This window comes from Trichosurus vulpecula, chromosome 5, assembly GCF_011100635.1.
Source record: "Trichosurus vulpecula isolate mTriVul1 chromosome 5, mTriVul1.pri, whole genome shotgun sequence".
Lineage (NCBI taxonomy): Eukaryota > Metazoa > Chordata > Mammalia > Diprotodontia > Phalangeridae > Trichosurus > Trichosurus vulpecula.
This window is the reverse complement of record NC_050577.1, coordinates 177,415,446-177,431,345: the sequence shown is the minus strand read 5'-3', so window position 1 is coordinate 177,431,345 and position 15,900 is coordinate 177,415,446. Positions and strand designations below refer to the sequence as shown.

General features: G+C 37.1%; 1 protein-coding gene across 1 annotated transcript in view; it reads right to left on the bottom strand.

Moving 5' to 3' along the window:
* ITPR2 (inositol 1,4,5-trisphosphate receptor type 2) overlaps nt 1-15,900 on the bottom strand; it is a 545,841-nt gene that overhangs the window by 362,876 nt on the left and 167,065 nt on the right. Inside the window, exon 10 of the mRNA XM_036758879.1 lies at nt 15,459-15,503. Coding sequence (XP_036614774.1) covers nt 15,459-15,503 — 45 coding nt within the window. The remainder of the gene's footprint in view (nt 1-15,458; nt 15,504-15,900) is intronic.

Genomic DNA, 15,900 nt, shown 5'->3' with positions numbered 1-15,900 from the left:
CCAACTTTCCTCCTCTGATACAGGTCTTTGTTTTACAACTTTCTAATCCATTTTCTTTTCCAAGACAGCATGCATTGGAAAAGACCCTGATGGGGAAAACTGAAGGCAAAAGGAGAAGGGGATGGCAGAGGATGAGATGGATAGATGGTGTCATGGAAACAACGAACGTGAAATTGGACAGATTTCAGGAGATGGTGAATCATAGAAGGACTTGACATGCTATGGTCCATGGGGTTACAAAGAGTTGGACACAACTGAGTAACAATCCATTTACGCTCTAATAATGTGTATAATAGCTGCCTCTATTTTCTTATTCTTCTACAAGACAGTAAACTCCATACGGGCCATAATTCCATAAACTTATCTATACTTTTACATCTTCTTTAGCACCTAGTTCAGTGCTAGGCACACAGCAATATGCCTCCTAACTCCACTCCTGCAGGCCCCTTCTCCCACTGGTAAGTTCTTCCTGTGATCTGCATTTGAGGGGAAGGCCTACACCAGCCATCCTTCATTCTCCGGACTTCAACCTCATTCTTCAGTTGCCCCTAAGTCCAATCCTTTCCAGTCTTTTTCTTCTCATTGGTACATTCTTCCCAGGACCTCCTTCATAAATACTTGTTAACTGTCTGACAATATGTGTGATATTGTTTGGCATAAGAAGGTCCTTTCCCCTCAGAAACATATGGAATAAATAGTGAATCTGTCAGTGTAGACCCAGAGACCTAAGGAACTTAACCAGCCCCTGTAGGTATCTTTCTCAATCTTACTCATGACCTGTATAGAATTCAAAGGATGACTAGGATCTACTTTTTACCCTAGACTGTAGCATATGAAATCCTTTTGCCCACGAGAGTATAAAACAGAGCTAATGATGACCTTTGTGGCCACTCAGAGCCAGCCTGTCATTCTGGGCAGGTCTGGTTTCCTCAAACTACCACAGAGAACTAGAACTTGACTGGCTAACAAAACTGCTTAGCATATGTACCCTTTTTCTGCTCACCACAATGATTTGTATATTATCAGTAAAATTAGTTAACATGCTATTAGTTAACAATAGCATGTAGAGCTATGTTTCTGTCCCTTGAGATGCATTTAAATAATTCAAAGGGCTTAATGTTTATTGAGTGAATAAATGACATCATACCATGTAAAAGGTGAACCTTACTGGCTAACCACCTCTTCCTTTATCTGAACCCTGTTTCCTACATGTACTACTCTTCACACAAGGGAAATCAACTATGAGGTGATCCCAATAGCAAATGAAGCTGTTACAACGAGATGCTGATGTCAAAACAGTTTTCCCCCAAAGGCTCCAGGATCTGTCATTGTCATAGATTGTGCTATGTCTACATTATTGTGTTTAGATTTCATTAAATGAGAATTATATATAGTACTATGTGTAATATGGTGGTAGTGTTGATTATGGAAGGAAAAAAGAGAAAAAGAATAACCTTCTAGGGGTATATATAATCAAGGAAATTAATACCTGGAAAGCTGCAATAACCAGAAAATTCTATAAAAGATATTGTTTAAGTGACATAAAATGGAGTAAAAATTCAATGCTTTTAGAACAAAAACAGCCTTCAATATGATATGAATCTTTTCAAATATAGTAGAAAAAAACACTAATTTGTATTAACTACATATGATCTATCAGAATTCATAGAAATCTGAATTATTGAATTTTTAAATAATAGTAGCTTTGTTACTGTAAAGTAGATAGAATGCAAACTGCTTTCAGAGAACAGTATGCCTAGTAAAGTTCCTCGGAAAACTGGCATCATTTATAATTTGTATATCAACTGCTTATATCCCAATAGGGACTTCCAAATTATGTAAAGATGCTTGAAAATAATGTTGCCTTAAACTATCCTTATAATCCTGATTCTATTGTAAATTTCCTCAACCAACTCTTCTTTCACGGTTGTTGGGTTTTTTTTTTAATTTCACATTATTCTGCTCCACATGGTAGACATTCCAGGTATCCTACTAGCTGATTTCTGAATTTGACATGCCACCTCTCAGCTCTGTGCCCAATGCCTAAAATGTAATTCCTCTTATGACAGAGACTAAGCAAGAATTAGATTTACTATCAGCTGGAGTTTTAAAAAAAAGAGAGACATGCTAAACTACGGTAGGTAGCAGAAACACAGGCAAGACTTTTTGTATGTTAACCTATTTTAGTGGGTTCTTAAAAGATCAGGATTTTCATGTGGCTCTAATGGACCCAACTCCACACATGATACAAGTTGAAAATCCTATATGAAAAATCAGAAGAGTAAATTCATGGCTATCTTTCTTCCCGCTTATCATAGAAGGGTACCAGGCAACACAGCAGTTATCATTCCATAATACCTTCACTGTTGACTCACTTGTGAGTCATCGTATTTTTAGCAGAGACATCACATTACAATTGTGCTGTTAGGAGCCAGAGAGACATTCTGTAAGAAACAATGCATGTGTTTTCAAAGCTGATTCAGACCTATGTGCAGGAGCAGAATAATAATGGGCTAACATGTGTCTCAGTCACCATGAAGCCTCCTCCCAAGTGGTCTAACTGTTGACTTTACATAACCAAAGACACTGACATTTTAAACAAACATTTAAATGAGCTTTTTCTCATGCCATGGTTGTTTTTTTTTTTTTAATTAAATAGTTATTGTTGAGGTATTCCTAATCCAGCCCTTTTCCTTCCTTTTCATGGGGACAACTTAGCATGCATGGCTAAATTTTTAAATTTTGATTTTTTTTTTTTCATCTAATTTCATCATTTGATACCTAAAAAGTAGATAATATAGAATGGAATTTCAGTTACGTTTCTGTGTGGCTGCAAAGTATCTCTGTGTATATAATTTTGCATTAAATTCCTATCTAGATATAGACCATGTGAATACAGCTCAAAAAAATCATCAGTTTGTACCTAAATCTAGTAATACTTAGGATGTCAGGGGACTCAGTGCATAATTTGAAAAGTTGATAATAATGATTATTATTACATAATAATAATAGCTAGAATGGCTAGGTTTGCAAAAGTGCTTTACAAATATCTCATTTTATCCTAACAACCCTGCGAAAGAGGTGCTATTATCATCTCAATTTTACCAGTGATGAAACTGAAGCAGGCAGAGATTAAGTGGCTTGCTTAGGATCACACAGTTGTGTGCTGGATTTGAATTCAAGTCTCACTGGCTCTAGGTCCAGTACTCTATCCAATGCGCAACTGAGCTACTTCATCCCGAAAGAATAGAGTCTTTTGTGAAGGAATTAATGAATTTCAGGTTCCCAGCTGTGCTTGACATCGTTCCAATGTTTATAGGGTGCCTGTGGATGCTGTACATTTGTGAAATTGGAAATAATAGACTCCTTTCCAACATAAATACAGCAATTTGGAGTTAATAGGAGCTCTGACACACAATGCTACATTTTTGATGCATTACCTTTGAATTTTCAAAACTGGAAAGAAGCTTTTTGGTCAAGGTTTCAGATTTACGGGAAAGCCTTAACTGGCCTTTGGAGGGACAGCAGAGGGGAAATTACATAAGAAAATACTTGCATATTCACATTGAACCCAATGTTACTGGAACCAAGACCTGAGATTTATATATCCTCAGTTAGGCAATGTATTCATGTTTCACTGACTGAAAAAAACCTGCGAATGCTCCACTGCTTCTTTTTCACTAGACAATTATTGGTAGGTGGCAAATGCTCTGTAAAATAAGAGCTCATAATGTTAGTTTTACGGTTTCCCATTCCAAGACCTGCTCATATTTAAGCTAGGGATTTTGGAGGGAGGGAAATCAGCAGTGCCCAGCTGTGCCTTTGTCTGTGATGCAAGCCAGAAGGCAGTAATAGCAGCATTCCAAGCTACGGTAACAAGAGTATATCCAACACTGCGGAACATCTCTCAACTATTGACATCCTCCCACAGACAGACATCTCTTCCCCTATACTTTTCTTTCTCAGATCTTAAAAGTGAATGACAGGAACATAAACATACACTATGACGACAACAATAAAAAATGGAAAGAAGATCAAAAATAAAAGCTGACCCCTCTATAATTATAAAGACCGACCCTGACTCCAAAGAAAGTATATCAGAATGTACTTCCCATCCTCCTTTGCAGAGTTAGGGAAATACAGATGTGTAAGATGTCCGCTAGATTTTGAGCTCCTCAAGGACACTTTTGCCTTTTTTTGTGTCTCCAGCACTTAGCACAGTGCCTAGAACATAGTAGGTGCTAAAATAATGTTTATTAATTGAGTGTAATACTGCATGCACTGCAAAACTTGATTAGCATGGCATCTGGCACATAGCAAGTGCTTAATTAAAGGTTTGTTGACTGACTAATTAATGCCCTACTTGGTTTTGCTGAACTGTTGGTTTTTTCCCCTACTTTTTAAAAAAACAAACCTTTCATTTACAAAGGATGGCTGGGAGGGCATGGCAGAGAGATACTGAGAATGAAAGGTGGTATAAAAATAAAATATATGAATAAAAATTTTAGAAGTGAATAAAAAAGTTATATGTATATTTAAAAAAAAACTATCACCCTTCACTGAAAGGCCAGATGATGACAAAAAAAAAGAGTGAGCTTTCATTTCACCATAGTCTTATTTTACTCTTGGCTGCACACAGAATCCATCTTTATATATCCCCTGAATTCTCTGGACTAGACCATCAGTAGTATCACTCATTGGAATTAAAACAGAAGAATGAGAGAGGCAGAATAGTGTAATGGAAAAATTACAGGATTTTGAACCAAGATAACACAACAAGATAACAACTATTACTACTGCTACTACTACTACTACCACTACTACTACTGTTACTACTTCTACAATTATTACTACTACTACTACTTTTATTCCTCCTCCTATTACTACTACTACTACCACTACTATTAGTACTGCTACTGGTGCTACTTCTACTACTACTATTATTACTACTGTTACTACTTTTACTACTACTAGTACTACTAGTACTACCACTACTACTACCGTTACTACTTCTACAATTATTACTGCTACCTCTACTATTACTACTACTACTACTTTTATTCCTCTTCCTATTACTACTACGACTACTACTACTACTACCACCACTACTATTAGTACTGCTACTGGTGCTACTTCTACTACTACTATTATTACTACTGTTACTACTTTTACTACTACTAGTACTACCACTACTGCTGCTGCTACTAGTACTACTACAGCAGAGAACATTTGTAATCTCCTTGAGGGCAGGAACTGTTTTTGCCTCTTTTTGCATCCCAGCACTCAGCACCTAGCACATAGTAGGCACTTAATACATATTGATTGATAGCTTTTTATGGTTTGCAAATTGCTTCACATATATTATCACATTTAACTCAAATACCTGGATTAATATTCTAGTTCGAATATTTATTATCTACGTAAATTTAGTCAAAGCACCTCACGAAATTTCAATTTCCTTGTCTGCAAAATGGGGATATTTTTACTACCATGTGGCAGTTTTTCTATTGGGAAAAGGCACTTTGTAAAGTGCTATAGAAATGTCAACCATTATGACTTTTGCTGACAAAAACGTAAAGATACAAAGTCCTAGGGCTTAAATATTGTGACATTAAAGTAATATCTCACACTTTTAAATGACATTTAACTTCTTTTAAATGTGTTTTCTGTGTTCTCATTTTATCCTCAAAATATGTCATAAGTTAAAAAGAATGGACCTCATCACCTTCCCTTTACAAATAAGGGAACTGAGAACCAGAGAGGGTTACAGTGTGTATCTGTCCCAAAGTGATTCAAGTTTGTGTCTTTTCTGGGAATAAAATTCAGATGTCAAGTAATGATTCCATGCTAACGATAGAAATGGAGTGATCAGAGTAAGTTTAAAAATAATAGTCATGAATTGCCTACCAAAGGCTGATTTATCTTATCCTCTATTTTCCACGTGAGCGTCATACTTCAGTGCCTCCCATAAGCACAGTAAACTGATATCACTTGTGCAATGCAAGTTGAAAGTGAGACTGCCATCCCCCTCCCCAATCTTGGGGCCTTACTTTCAAAAAGAACAATGAACAGGTGAGATAGACTTGGAGTAACAAGCAAGATCAAATATGCAAATCAAAGTCCCAATCCTATCCTGTTAGCCTATCCTATCTATACAGGGTCATTATGATACACATCAAAACTTTCCATGAATATCATAAATTGATCACTTAGATTTATTTCTCTATTAGACTATAAGCTCTATGAAATTAAGGTCTCTCTTATTTAAACTATCTCCCTTTATACCTAACACCAAGGACTCTATACACAGTTGTAATTGTTCAGTCTTTTTAGCCTTTTTTGACTCTTTGTGACCTCATTTGGGGTTTTCTTGGCAGAGATACTGAATAGTTTGCTATTTTCTTCTCCAGCTCATTTTGCAGATGAGGAAACTGAGGCAAATAGGGTTAAGTAACTTGGACAGGGTCACACAGCTAGTAAGTGTCTGAGGTCACATTAGAACTCAGGTCTTCTTCATTGCGGGCCCAGCCCTCTATTCACTATACCCACCTATGTGCACACAGTAGCCACTTAATAAATGTTTTAATTTAATTAAATTGAAAAAAAATACAGATCAGGGGCTGTTCTGTTCTGAAAAGATGTTCTGAAAGTTCTGAAAGACATTAGTCCTAGATCAACGTAACCATAAATTATTCAATCTTTTATTCATTAAATATTTATTGAGAACTTACTGTGCTGGGTGCTTTGTAGGATTCACTGATATCAAAATATATTCCAAAATACAAGTCATTTTTTTTATGTGATATTCTGACTCTTTCTATTAGAGGAGAGGACTTTGTCTAGGAGTTTTATAGCAGTCCTTGTTGCCAATTCCAACTCTTTTTTTCCATTTACTTATTCAACATGCAAGCATTTATTTTGTATTGCTAAGCACAAAAATGAAATATAGGTTGTCTGTATGACATCAAAATAGGAATCAACTGAGTCAGAAATCTAATTACTCATCCAGAGATTTTATCTTCATGATATGAATAAAACTACTTGAATGGCTTGAGTAAATTTGACAGATTTTGGGGGATCATTTAGGCAGCTAGGTGGTGTAGAGGATAAAGTGGAGGGCAGGGTTGGGGGCAGGGGGCAGAGTAGAGGCCTGAAGTCAGAAAGACTCATCTTCCCGAGTTCAAATCTGGCCTCAGAGACAATTACTAGCAGTGTGACTCTAGGCAAGTCACTTAACTCTATTTGCCTCATTTTCCTCATCTGTAAAATGAACTAGAGAAGGAAATGGCAAACCATTCCGGTATCTTTGCCAAGAAAACCCCAAATGGGAAACACAAAGAGTTGGACACAAGTGAACAACGACAACAAAAGAAATGTGAAATCATATTTTAAAACTTTTTGGTTTTTCTTAGAAATACTAAAAACAATGTTTCTCTGATCTAAAAAGTCCCTTTCCAGACTTTTGCCTTTAGGAAATTGAGCAGGACAAAAGGCCTTTCATGGGGAATTGGATTAAGGGTGGTAACCAAATCATGGAACAAAGAATAAATCTAATTTCATTTAGGTCGGCTGCCTTCACCCACCAGAATGGATTGGACCCATCTATAAGTGGTATCCTCTATGCTTACCCCCTGAAGCATTTGGCTCAAAGAGCCACCCTTCTCCACTGGGAAAGGATTAAGATATTGAAGGCTGGGAGGAGGTCCCTTTGTTTATTCTAAAAGAATATGCAAAGGGATTGTTCAACCAAGAAACAAAGAAGTAACTATTGGTTTTAGGATATTGACCCCCCAAATTATAATTTAATGTATTATGATCTTTTCCTTGTTCAAGATTCCTATAAATGTTACCTCAAATCATCTCGAGGGTAGAGGCATGAAAGAGGGCATGGGGATATATGCCACTTTAGGCATCTCCTCTAAACTAGAAATGGCTTGACTATTAGATTAACTTTAAATTAAATAAAAAATGTGTCTTCCCAGTATAGTATTAATAGTCTTTCTTTAATAGTAATAAATGATACTTCAATTAAAATTAATTTCCCAATAATCTAAAAGTAAAGCCTATTATGTTATATTATTATTACCTTATATCATAGGTAGCTAGTTGGCACAGTGGATAAAATTCTGAGCCTGGAGTCAGTCAATCAATAAACATTCATTAAGCACCTACTATGTGCCAGACACTAAGCTAAGCCAGCTGTGTGACCCTGGAAAAGTCACTTAGCCTCTACCTGATTCAGTAGTAATAGCACCTACTGCCCAGGGTTGTGATGAGGATCAAATGAGACAATATTAGTAAAGTACTTTGCAAACCTTAAAGCACTGTATAAACGATAGCAATTAAACTGGGGTAGGCTATAACAATTCATTTAAATAAAATCATCTAGTTGCTCCTCCTAACCGGTCTTCCTGTCTCTAGTCTCTCCATATCTTCTTCCTCTTGGAGGTCTAAGAAATATTCCTAATATTGCTTGTAATCTTCTACTCAAGAATCATCAGTGGCTCCCCATTGCCTAACCAATGAAGGTGAATCTCTTGACTCTACTATTCAAGGCCCTCCACAATCTTACTCCAATCTACCTCTAGCCATAACCAATACTACTTACTCCTTTTCATATCCCTCAAGTGCTATCTCAGATGCCATTTTTCTATGACACATTCCCTTACACACACACCCCCCACGTCCTTTGACAAAAATTATTTCTCTCCTCAAATTTCTCAGGCATTTTGCCTGAGGAGGGCACCACATCTATGTGGATATTATAAGGGAGGTTGCTGAATGAAGTCATGGGGACTAGAGCAGTAAGGGGTCAATGGTCTAGATATGGGGGAGGTACTGGATGATTCAGATTTGGATGACACGCTGCCTTTTCCACATATCCACCAGAAGCTACAGGAAAAGCTAATACAGTTTGCAAAGCCTATAGACTTTCATTGGCAGTTTTTAGAACTAAAGGCCTTGCCTAATTTATACCCTATATCATCTTTATGTAAACATCTTATCCACATTACCTCTTCATTAGCTCATAAGCTCATTGAGGACAATCAAACAATCAAATCATCATCTTGGTATGCCCAGTAATTAGCATAGTGTTTTGTTTCTATTCTCCCATGGATCTGTGATTTTATCAATGTGGATACTCCCTCCAAAAGTGCAGATCACAGCCCATCTGCATTTTCAATCTGTGTGATTCTTGTCTTGGTTTTGCCATCAGTTCTCCACAAGAGGTCCAAATGACATCCTGGAGACCTTCCCCTAAATCTCTCGATGTCACCTGAGCACCAATGTAGCACACAGACTGGCCATAACTTATTCTTTGTTATATTACGGCCATTCTCTTTTCTCTAATTACAGATCTCTTTAATGATATAGCTTATGCTGCTTTGTGCATGCTATTTGTTATTGGCAATACACTGAAGCCTATTCATTCTCATCATGTGACTCCCAATTGCTCTTGGTATGAGTTACAACTTTGATTCCCTTTGTATTAAAAAGTTACGTCATTCATAGTTATATAGCATTGCTAGAAGAATAAAGATATATTTTTTAACTGTTTCATTGGGAGTGATTAAAAGTATTATGTAGTTTCCCAAAAGCAATCCAGCTCTGTTTCCTATTCAATTCCATGGTCAGTGTTAGCCTGCAATATCAGTCCAGGATATACTTACAAATGGATTACCTCTATTGGCTGTCTTTTCAACCGTATGTTGTATATGGCTGAAATGCAACTGTACTTTAACAAGCATTCTTTGTTCACTTTTCCCTATGTGGATGGTGAAACCGAACTCATGAGAAATTTTGGGTACCACTGATAATTCAAAAATTTAAGTTGGAAGGAACATCAGAGGTCATCTAGTCTGAGTCCCTCATTTCATAGATAAGGACACTGAGGCTGAGAGAGGGACTTGCCCAACATGACATTAGTGACAGATATGGGGATCAAACCCAGGTCCTCTGATTTCAAACCCCAGCATTTTTTCACTCTACCACATTGCCTCTCTCAGGAGGTTCTCCATGGTCTTCCAAGGGTTCATGCAATTAGCACAAGGTCATTCACAATTACGAGTATGTGGAGAACCTCATTTTCTGTCTCAGATTTCTCCATAATAGTAGCATACATCTTTAGTGAGCCCAACTCTCCACTTCTGTGTTCCACATATTAATCAAAGGAGAGTTGAACAAAGTTTTATCTGTTGCTGCATCTATCAAAGAATCTTGCATGAGCTTAACAAATTTATAGGAGACATCATGATGAAAGAGAACCTTCAGGCTACATTTTGCTCTGTTGAATAAAACATTTTTTATAATCAACAGACAATATCAAACAATCAAACAGTCAATAAGCACCTTTTCAGTCAATTATGTGACTATATAAAGATGTGGTCTCCTATCAAACATTGTTTGCAAAAGCCTGCCTATTCCCTGTTATATTTTCACTAAGGAAAAGCTTAATACCCATATAAATTGTTCTCAGAGATTTTGCAGAAATGAAAGTAAGCATATAGGTCAGAGGGGAGTGAAATCTTTTTGATTGCCTTCTTTTAGTAGCAATAATATCTGTGATTTTTTTTTCTAATTGTTCAGAATGTTCAGAAATCTTGACAACCAATCCCTCAATATCCTCCAATTGTTTTTTGCCTTCACCATGGACCTCCTATCTAATCCAGTAACTCCTGCTAGATTTGATTTTTTTAGCTCCATTTATATTTTCGTATGTAGTACATTATAGATTGTAGTGCCTACAACCATGCTTATATCTTCCCCATCCTCAGAAAAACCTTACTTTATCAGTCAGTCCATCCTTAATAGCTACTGTCCTGCATCTCTCCTCCATTCTGTAGCTAAACTCTTTGAGAAGGCCATCTACAATAAGTGTCTCTACTTCCTTTCTGCTTACTTTCTTAATTTTTTGAAGTGTGGCTTCCCAGTTAATCATTCAAATATAATCTCTTGATTGCTAAATCTAATGACCTTTTCTCAATCTTCAACCTTCTTAACCTCTCTGCAGTCTTTGACACTGTTAATCACCTCTTCTCCTTGACTTTCTCTTCTCTCTAACTTTTCTCACCACTACTCTCTCCTGTTTCTCCCCCCCACCTATCTCACTCTTGAAGATTACAAAGAGATTGTCTATGAAAAGAAGAATCAGTCTACTGGAGAAGATGGGAATGGGATGAGCTCAAGGATTCATGTAAAGGGATTTTCCTTGCCTTGGTAAGAGGGACCTCCTGTTCATGAAAGACAAGAGCAAAGGCAGAGATAGTGGAGATGTCATCTGCATGACATGAGATAAGGAGGGAGGAAGGAGAGCTATTATTAAATGGTTTTATTTTTTCAATGAAGCATGAGGCAAGATCCTCAGCTGAGATGGTGGGGGAAGTGATGTCATGGGAAACTTGAGGAGGGATGACAAGGTTTATAGTAGCCACTGTGGAGGGACAAATGGATTAGGGCGCTAAAAAAGGATTTGTTGTAGCTGGGGCCCAAGTGAGATTATGTAACATAAATTTATCATGTACCCATAATTTCCCCCACCTCCATTCAGCTGCTCATGAATAGGAGTGAAAGTGGAAGATGGTGGGAAGAATTCTAGGTTGGAGTTGGTGAGGCATGATTGTCAAGGAAAGGGGTTCCCAAACTTATACGGCCTACTGCCTCCTTTTAAAAAAAAAAATTTATTCAGAACTTCCCTGGAAATCTACTTTCTTTAACTCTCTAATGGGTTTTTTTAAAAATCTGGATCATTTAAAAAAATATATAAATTTTTTTAATAATGCATCTTAAATTTAATAATTTATTATAAATTTGTGGGTTTTTTTCCTGCATTTAAATTTTGATAACTCAATATTGTGCCATGTAACCATATAGTACTGTACGTAGGGAAGGGAGGAGAGCTTAGAAGGTGCAGAGTAATGGCCAGATAGAAGAACTGAAGGATAAAGGGACTAGAGATCACATTGAGGATGAAGGGGAAAAGATGTAATGATAAAAGGTTATAATCAGATAAAGGAATTTCAATACTATGCACACTGTAACTGTGATGGGTGCTAACAGTACATGCTCTCAAAGAACTTTGGTTTAATGCAGATGGCGGATTAAGAAATGATAGCCAGTCTTTTCTGGTCTGTTAGAAAGGAAATAGTTTTATTTTTGTGATATTACTCAATACACACCATGCTTAGTCCCTCCTAACTCTCTTTGAAAAAGTGTTCAGGATTATGGAGGCTTCTTCATAGGCTACCACCCTTGGGCCTCTGTGTGTGTTTCCACTGAATTGTATTTACCATTCTCCTCTATGCCCATGCTTTACTGAAGTCACCGACCATTAAAGTGACATTAGTCTTCGTGCTCTTCTTCACACATGATATTTCATCTATTAACTCCATTCATTTTCAATGACCATCCCCATGTCTGGAATTTTCTCCATCACTTCCACCTTCTGACTTTCCTGGTTTCCTTCAGATCCCAGCTAAAATCTCACCTCTTGCAAGAAACCTTTCCACTCTTACGGCCAGTGTCTTCCTTCTGAGTTTGCCTCCAGTTTATCTTGAATAACTCTTATGTACGTAACTATTTGCACGTTATTCCCCCTAATATTATGTGAACTTCTTGAGGTTGAAGACAGCATTTGTGCCTTTTTTTGTATCCCTGGCACTTAGCGTAGTGTCTGGCATATAATAGACACTTGAGAAATGTTTTTGACTTATTGACTTGACAAAAGTTCATTCAATATGAGTGTCATTAACTTCTTCATAGAATCTTTTCTATCTAATTTCTTCATAGCATTTTTCTGCTGCAATTATTTTCATTGTGGTCTTTTTTGTTGTTGATTTGATTTCTTTCACATTTCTCCCCTTCATAAACTCTACATCCCAGAAAGACAGGACTCACTTTTCCTCAATATTGTTCTGTGTCCTCCCACCTCATTGATATTTTTAAATTTGATTTTACTTTATTTTCAGTTCTGAATTCTCTCCCTTACTCTTCCCTCTCCCCTACCCAATGAAAAGGCAAAAAAAAAAAATAAGAAAAACAAAATCCATTACAAATATGTACAGTCATGCAAAACAAATTCCTATTATTAACCATGTCTCCCTCCTTCCACAAAAAAAGGAAGGAAAAAAAGAAAATAAACTTCAGTCTGCACTCCCCTATCAACTTTCTTTCTGGAGTTAGATAACATATTTCATCATAAGTCTTTTGGAATTGTAGTGGGTCATTGTATTTATCAGAGGGGTAGGAGAGTGAAAAGGTAGATAGATGTTGGCTGATAAAAAAAAAATTTATGTTTATATGCATATATGTGTATGTATGTGTATGTGTGTATATTATGTGTGTTATGTGTGTGTGTGTGTATATAAACTTGGAACTACACTCAAATACAATGACCAGCCACAAATTCCTGAGGACTTTTGATTAAATGCTGCCCACCCCATGAGAGAAGTGGTACACTCAGAGCACAGACTGAGGCATATTTTTTAAGACATGGCCAATGAGAAATTTTGTTTTGCTCAACTATCAATGCTTATAAGAGGAATTTTGTTTTTCTTGCTTTCACAATAGGGTAGGGAGGAGTGGGAGAGAGAAGGCTGATCCTTGTTTGAAAATCAAATTTAGTTAAAAGCAATAAAACTTTTTTAAAAAAAGGATATATCAAGTATGAGCCCTAAAATATGAGGTAGCTGTGAATCCCACAGAATGTCTTTCTTGTTGCCTTTGGAAGTATGTAAGACCAACTCTGCCAATTACTTTTGTTTCTTGAAGCACCAGCTTCTGTAAGAAATCTTTCCTACTCTCCCCAAACAGTGTCTTGTCTTGTAAACTATCTTGTATTGAACTACATGTATGTGCTTGTGCGTATATATTTATATATATATGCGCAAATGCCTATATATAAACATACTCTTTGTATATCTTATATGTACTTGTCTGCTCAATTAAAATGTCAGTCAATAAACATTTATTAACTGCCTACTATGCCTGAAGCACTGTGCTAAGCACTGGGGTAGCAATACTGAAAAAAGAAAAATCCCTGCCCTCAAGGAGCAAACAAAGGGAAGACACTACACAAAAGCAAGGTAAAAGGCAGAGGGGCAGGTACCCAGTGAAGTATCCTGGTGGAGAAATCATCAAAGTCCCCAAGTAGTATGGGCAGGTGGGAAATGAGGAGGGGTGTCTCCTGAGTCTCCTTCTACCATGGTGGTTCATGGCTAGGCCAACCAATCAGAGAGTAGATGAAGAGTGAGTACCAAGAGTGACTCAATCTTGCAGGATGATTAAGGTCCAATGATGAGATTCCTGAGGCCCGGGGTGAGTCAGAGAAGTCACAAAGGAGTGCAGAAAGGGGGAAAATGTACTGAGGCTAGGAATTGTTTCATATTTTGTACTTCTATCCCTGGGGCTGGCACAGTGAGCCTGTCACATAGTAGATGCTTAAAAAATGCTTGTTAAATAATTGACTGATACTTCCATTTACCTTCTGGTTTAATTTATAGCAAGAATGTTAATACTGGCATGATTTAGTTGCAGTAATATTCCCATTCACTAATCACTCACTGGACAAGGATTTCATCTTTAGAGCACCAAGTTAACTTAGCATCCTTTGCCTCCATTTTCTTCTATACTTCCACTGTCAGTGCAGCAATTTTGTCCCTTTTTTCCTTCATGGTTGCATTTCCATGGCCAAAGAATTCATTCTGTGGTGACCACATTTCTGGTGATGAACCTCTCTGTATTTAGCAAGGTTGGCTCACAGGCAATGAGGTCTGCTGCCAGGACAGTATCTGAAACCTCTCCAGCATGGTAGAATCTGCCAGAGGTTGGCTTCTCCTGGCATAATCTTTGAAACCCAGAATCTCCTCTATACCATGTTGAGGTTTCAGAGTAGGACAATTATTTTACCTTGCCTATATTAGTCACTTAATAAATATTTCTTGGATGTTGACTACTCAAAAAATGTCTTCAAAACCAGAAATTATTCGCAGTCATCCTTTAAGCCACTGAAAAATTTCAAAGTTGTGGAAAATCAGGGTCATCAATAACTGTCAATGCCTCAGTTTCCCACCACAGGGAAGAATAAGGAAGCCAATTGACTACCCAAACATCTGGCTTTCTACTAAAAACAGGTCATGTCACATGACCTTGGTCTTTTTCTTCTCTCTCCCAATCCCCATGTACCCATGAGGGAAAGCCCTTGAATCAAGCCAACCTCTGTTATATCTGTTCATAAACCAAAATGAGCTCCTAACTGCCAGAATCTTCTCAGTTACTGAAAACCTTCCCACAGATCTGCGTCACATCCTAATCTTTTCCAACCACAGAAACATACCTTAGTCCTATTCTGCCAAGAAGACAGACTTCAGTTTTTCTGCTTAATGTTTAAAGACTAATATTTGCAAATGTAAAAAAAAAAAAATTAAACTACATGCTTCCTTTTTTTTTTAAAGCCTACTTACCACCACTTTTCCTTCATTGTTGGCATCTCGATAATCAGGATTGAGCTGCAAGAAAAAAAAAAGACCAAAAAAAACCTTTATTCAAATTTTAAATTAATTTTAAAATCATTCATCAGAGTTATTCTGCCCAGAGTCCAAACAATGGTTTTTCTATTGGTAGGAAGGTCTCCAAATGCTCCTATTTGCTGATAAAACTATACTAATCTCAAAAAACTCGAGAACATACCAAAACAAAAGTCCTCAAATAAAATGCACAGGAATGCAAAATAGATTCAACTAACCACTCTCATAAGAGAAACAAAAATAGAGAGAAACATAGCACAGTGGATAGAGAGCAGGTCTTAGAACCAGGAAGACTTGGGTCCAAGTTCTGACCTGGTAGCAGAACTCCAACATGCACCAGCTGAGTGACCCTAGGAAAGTTATTTGGCAGGAAATTTTA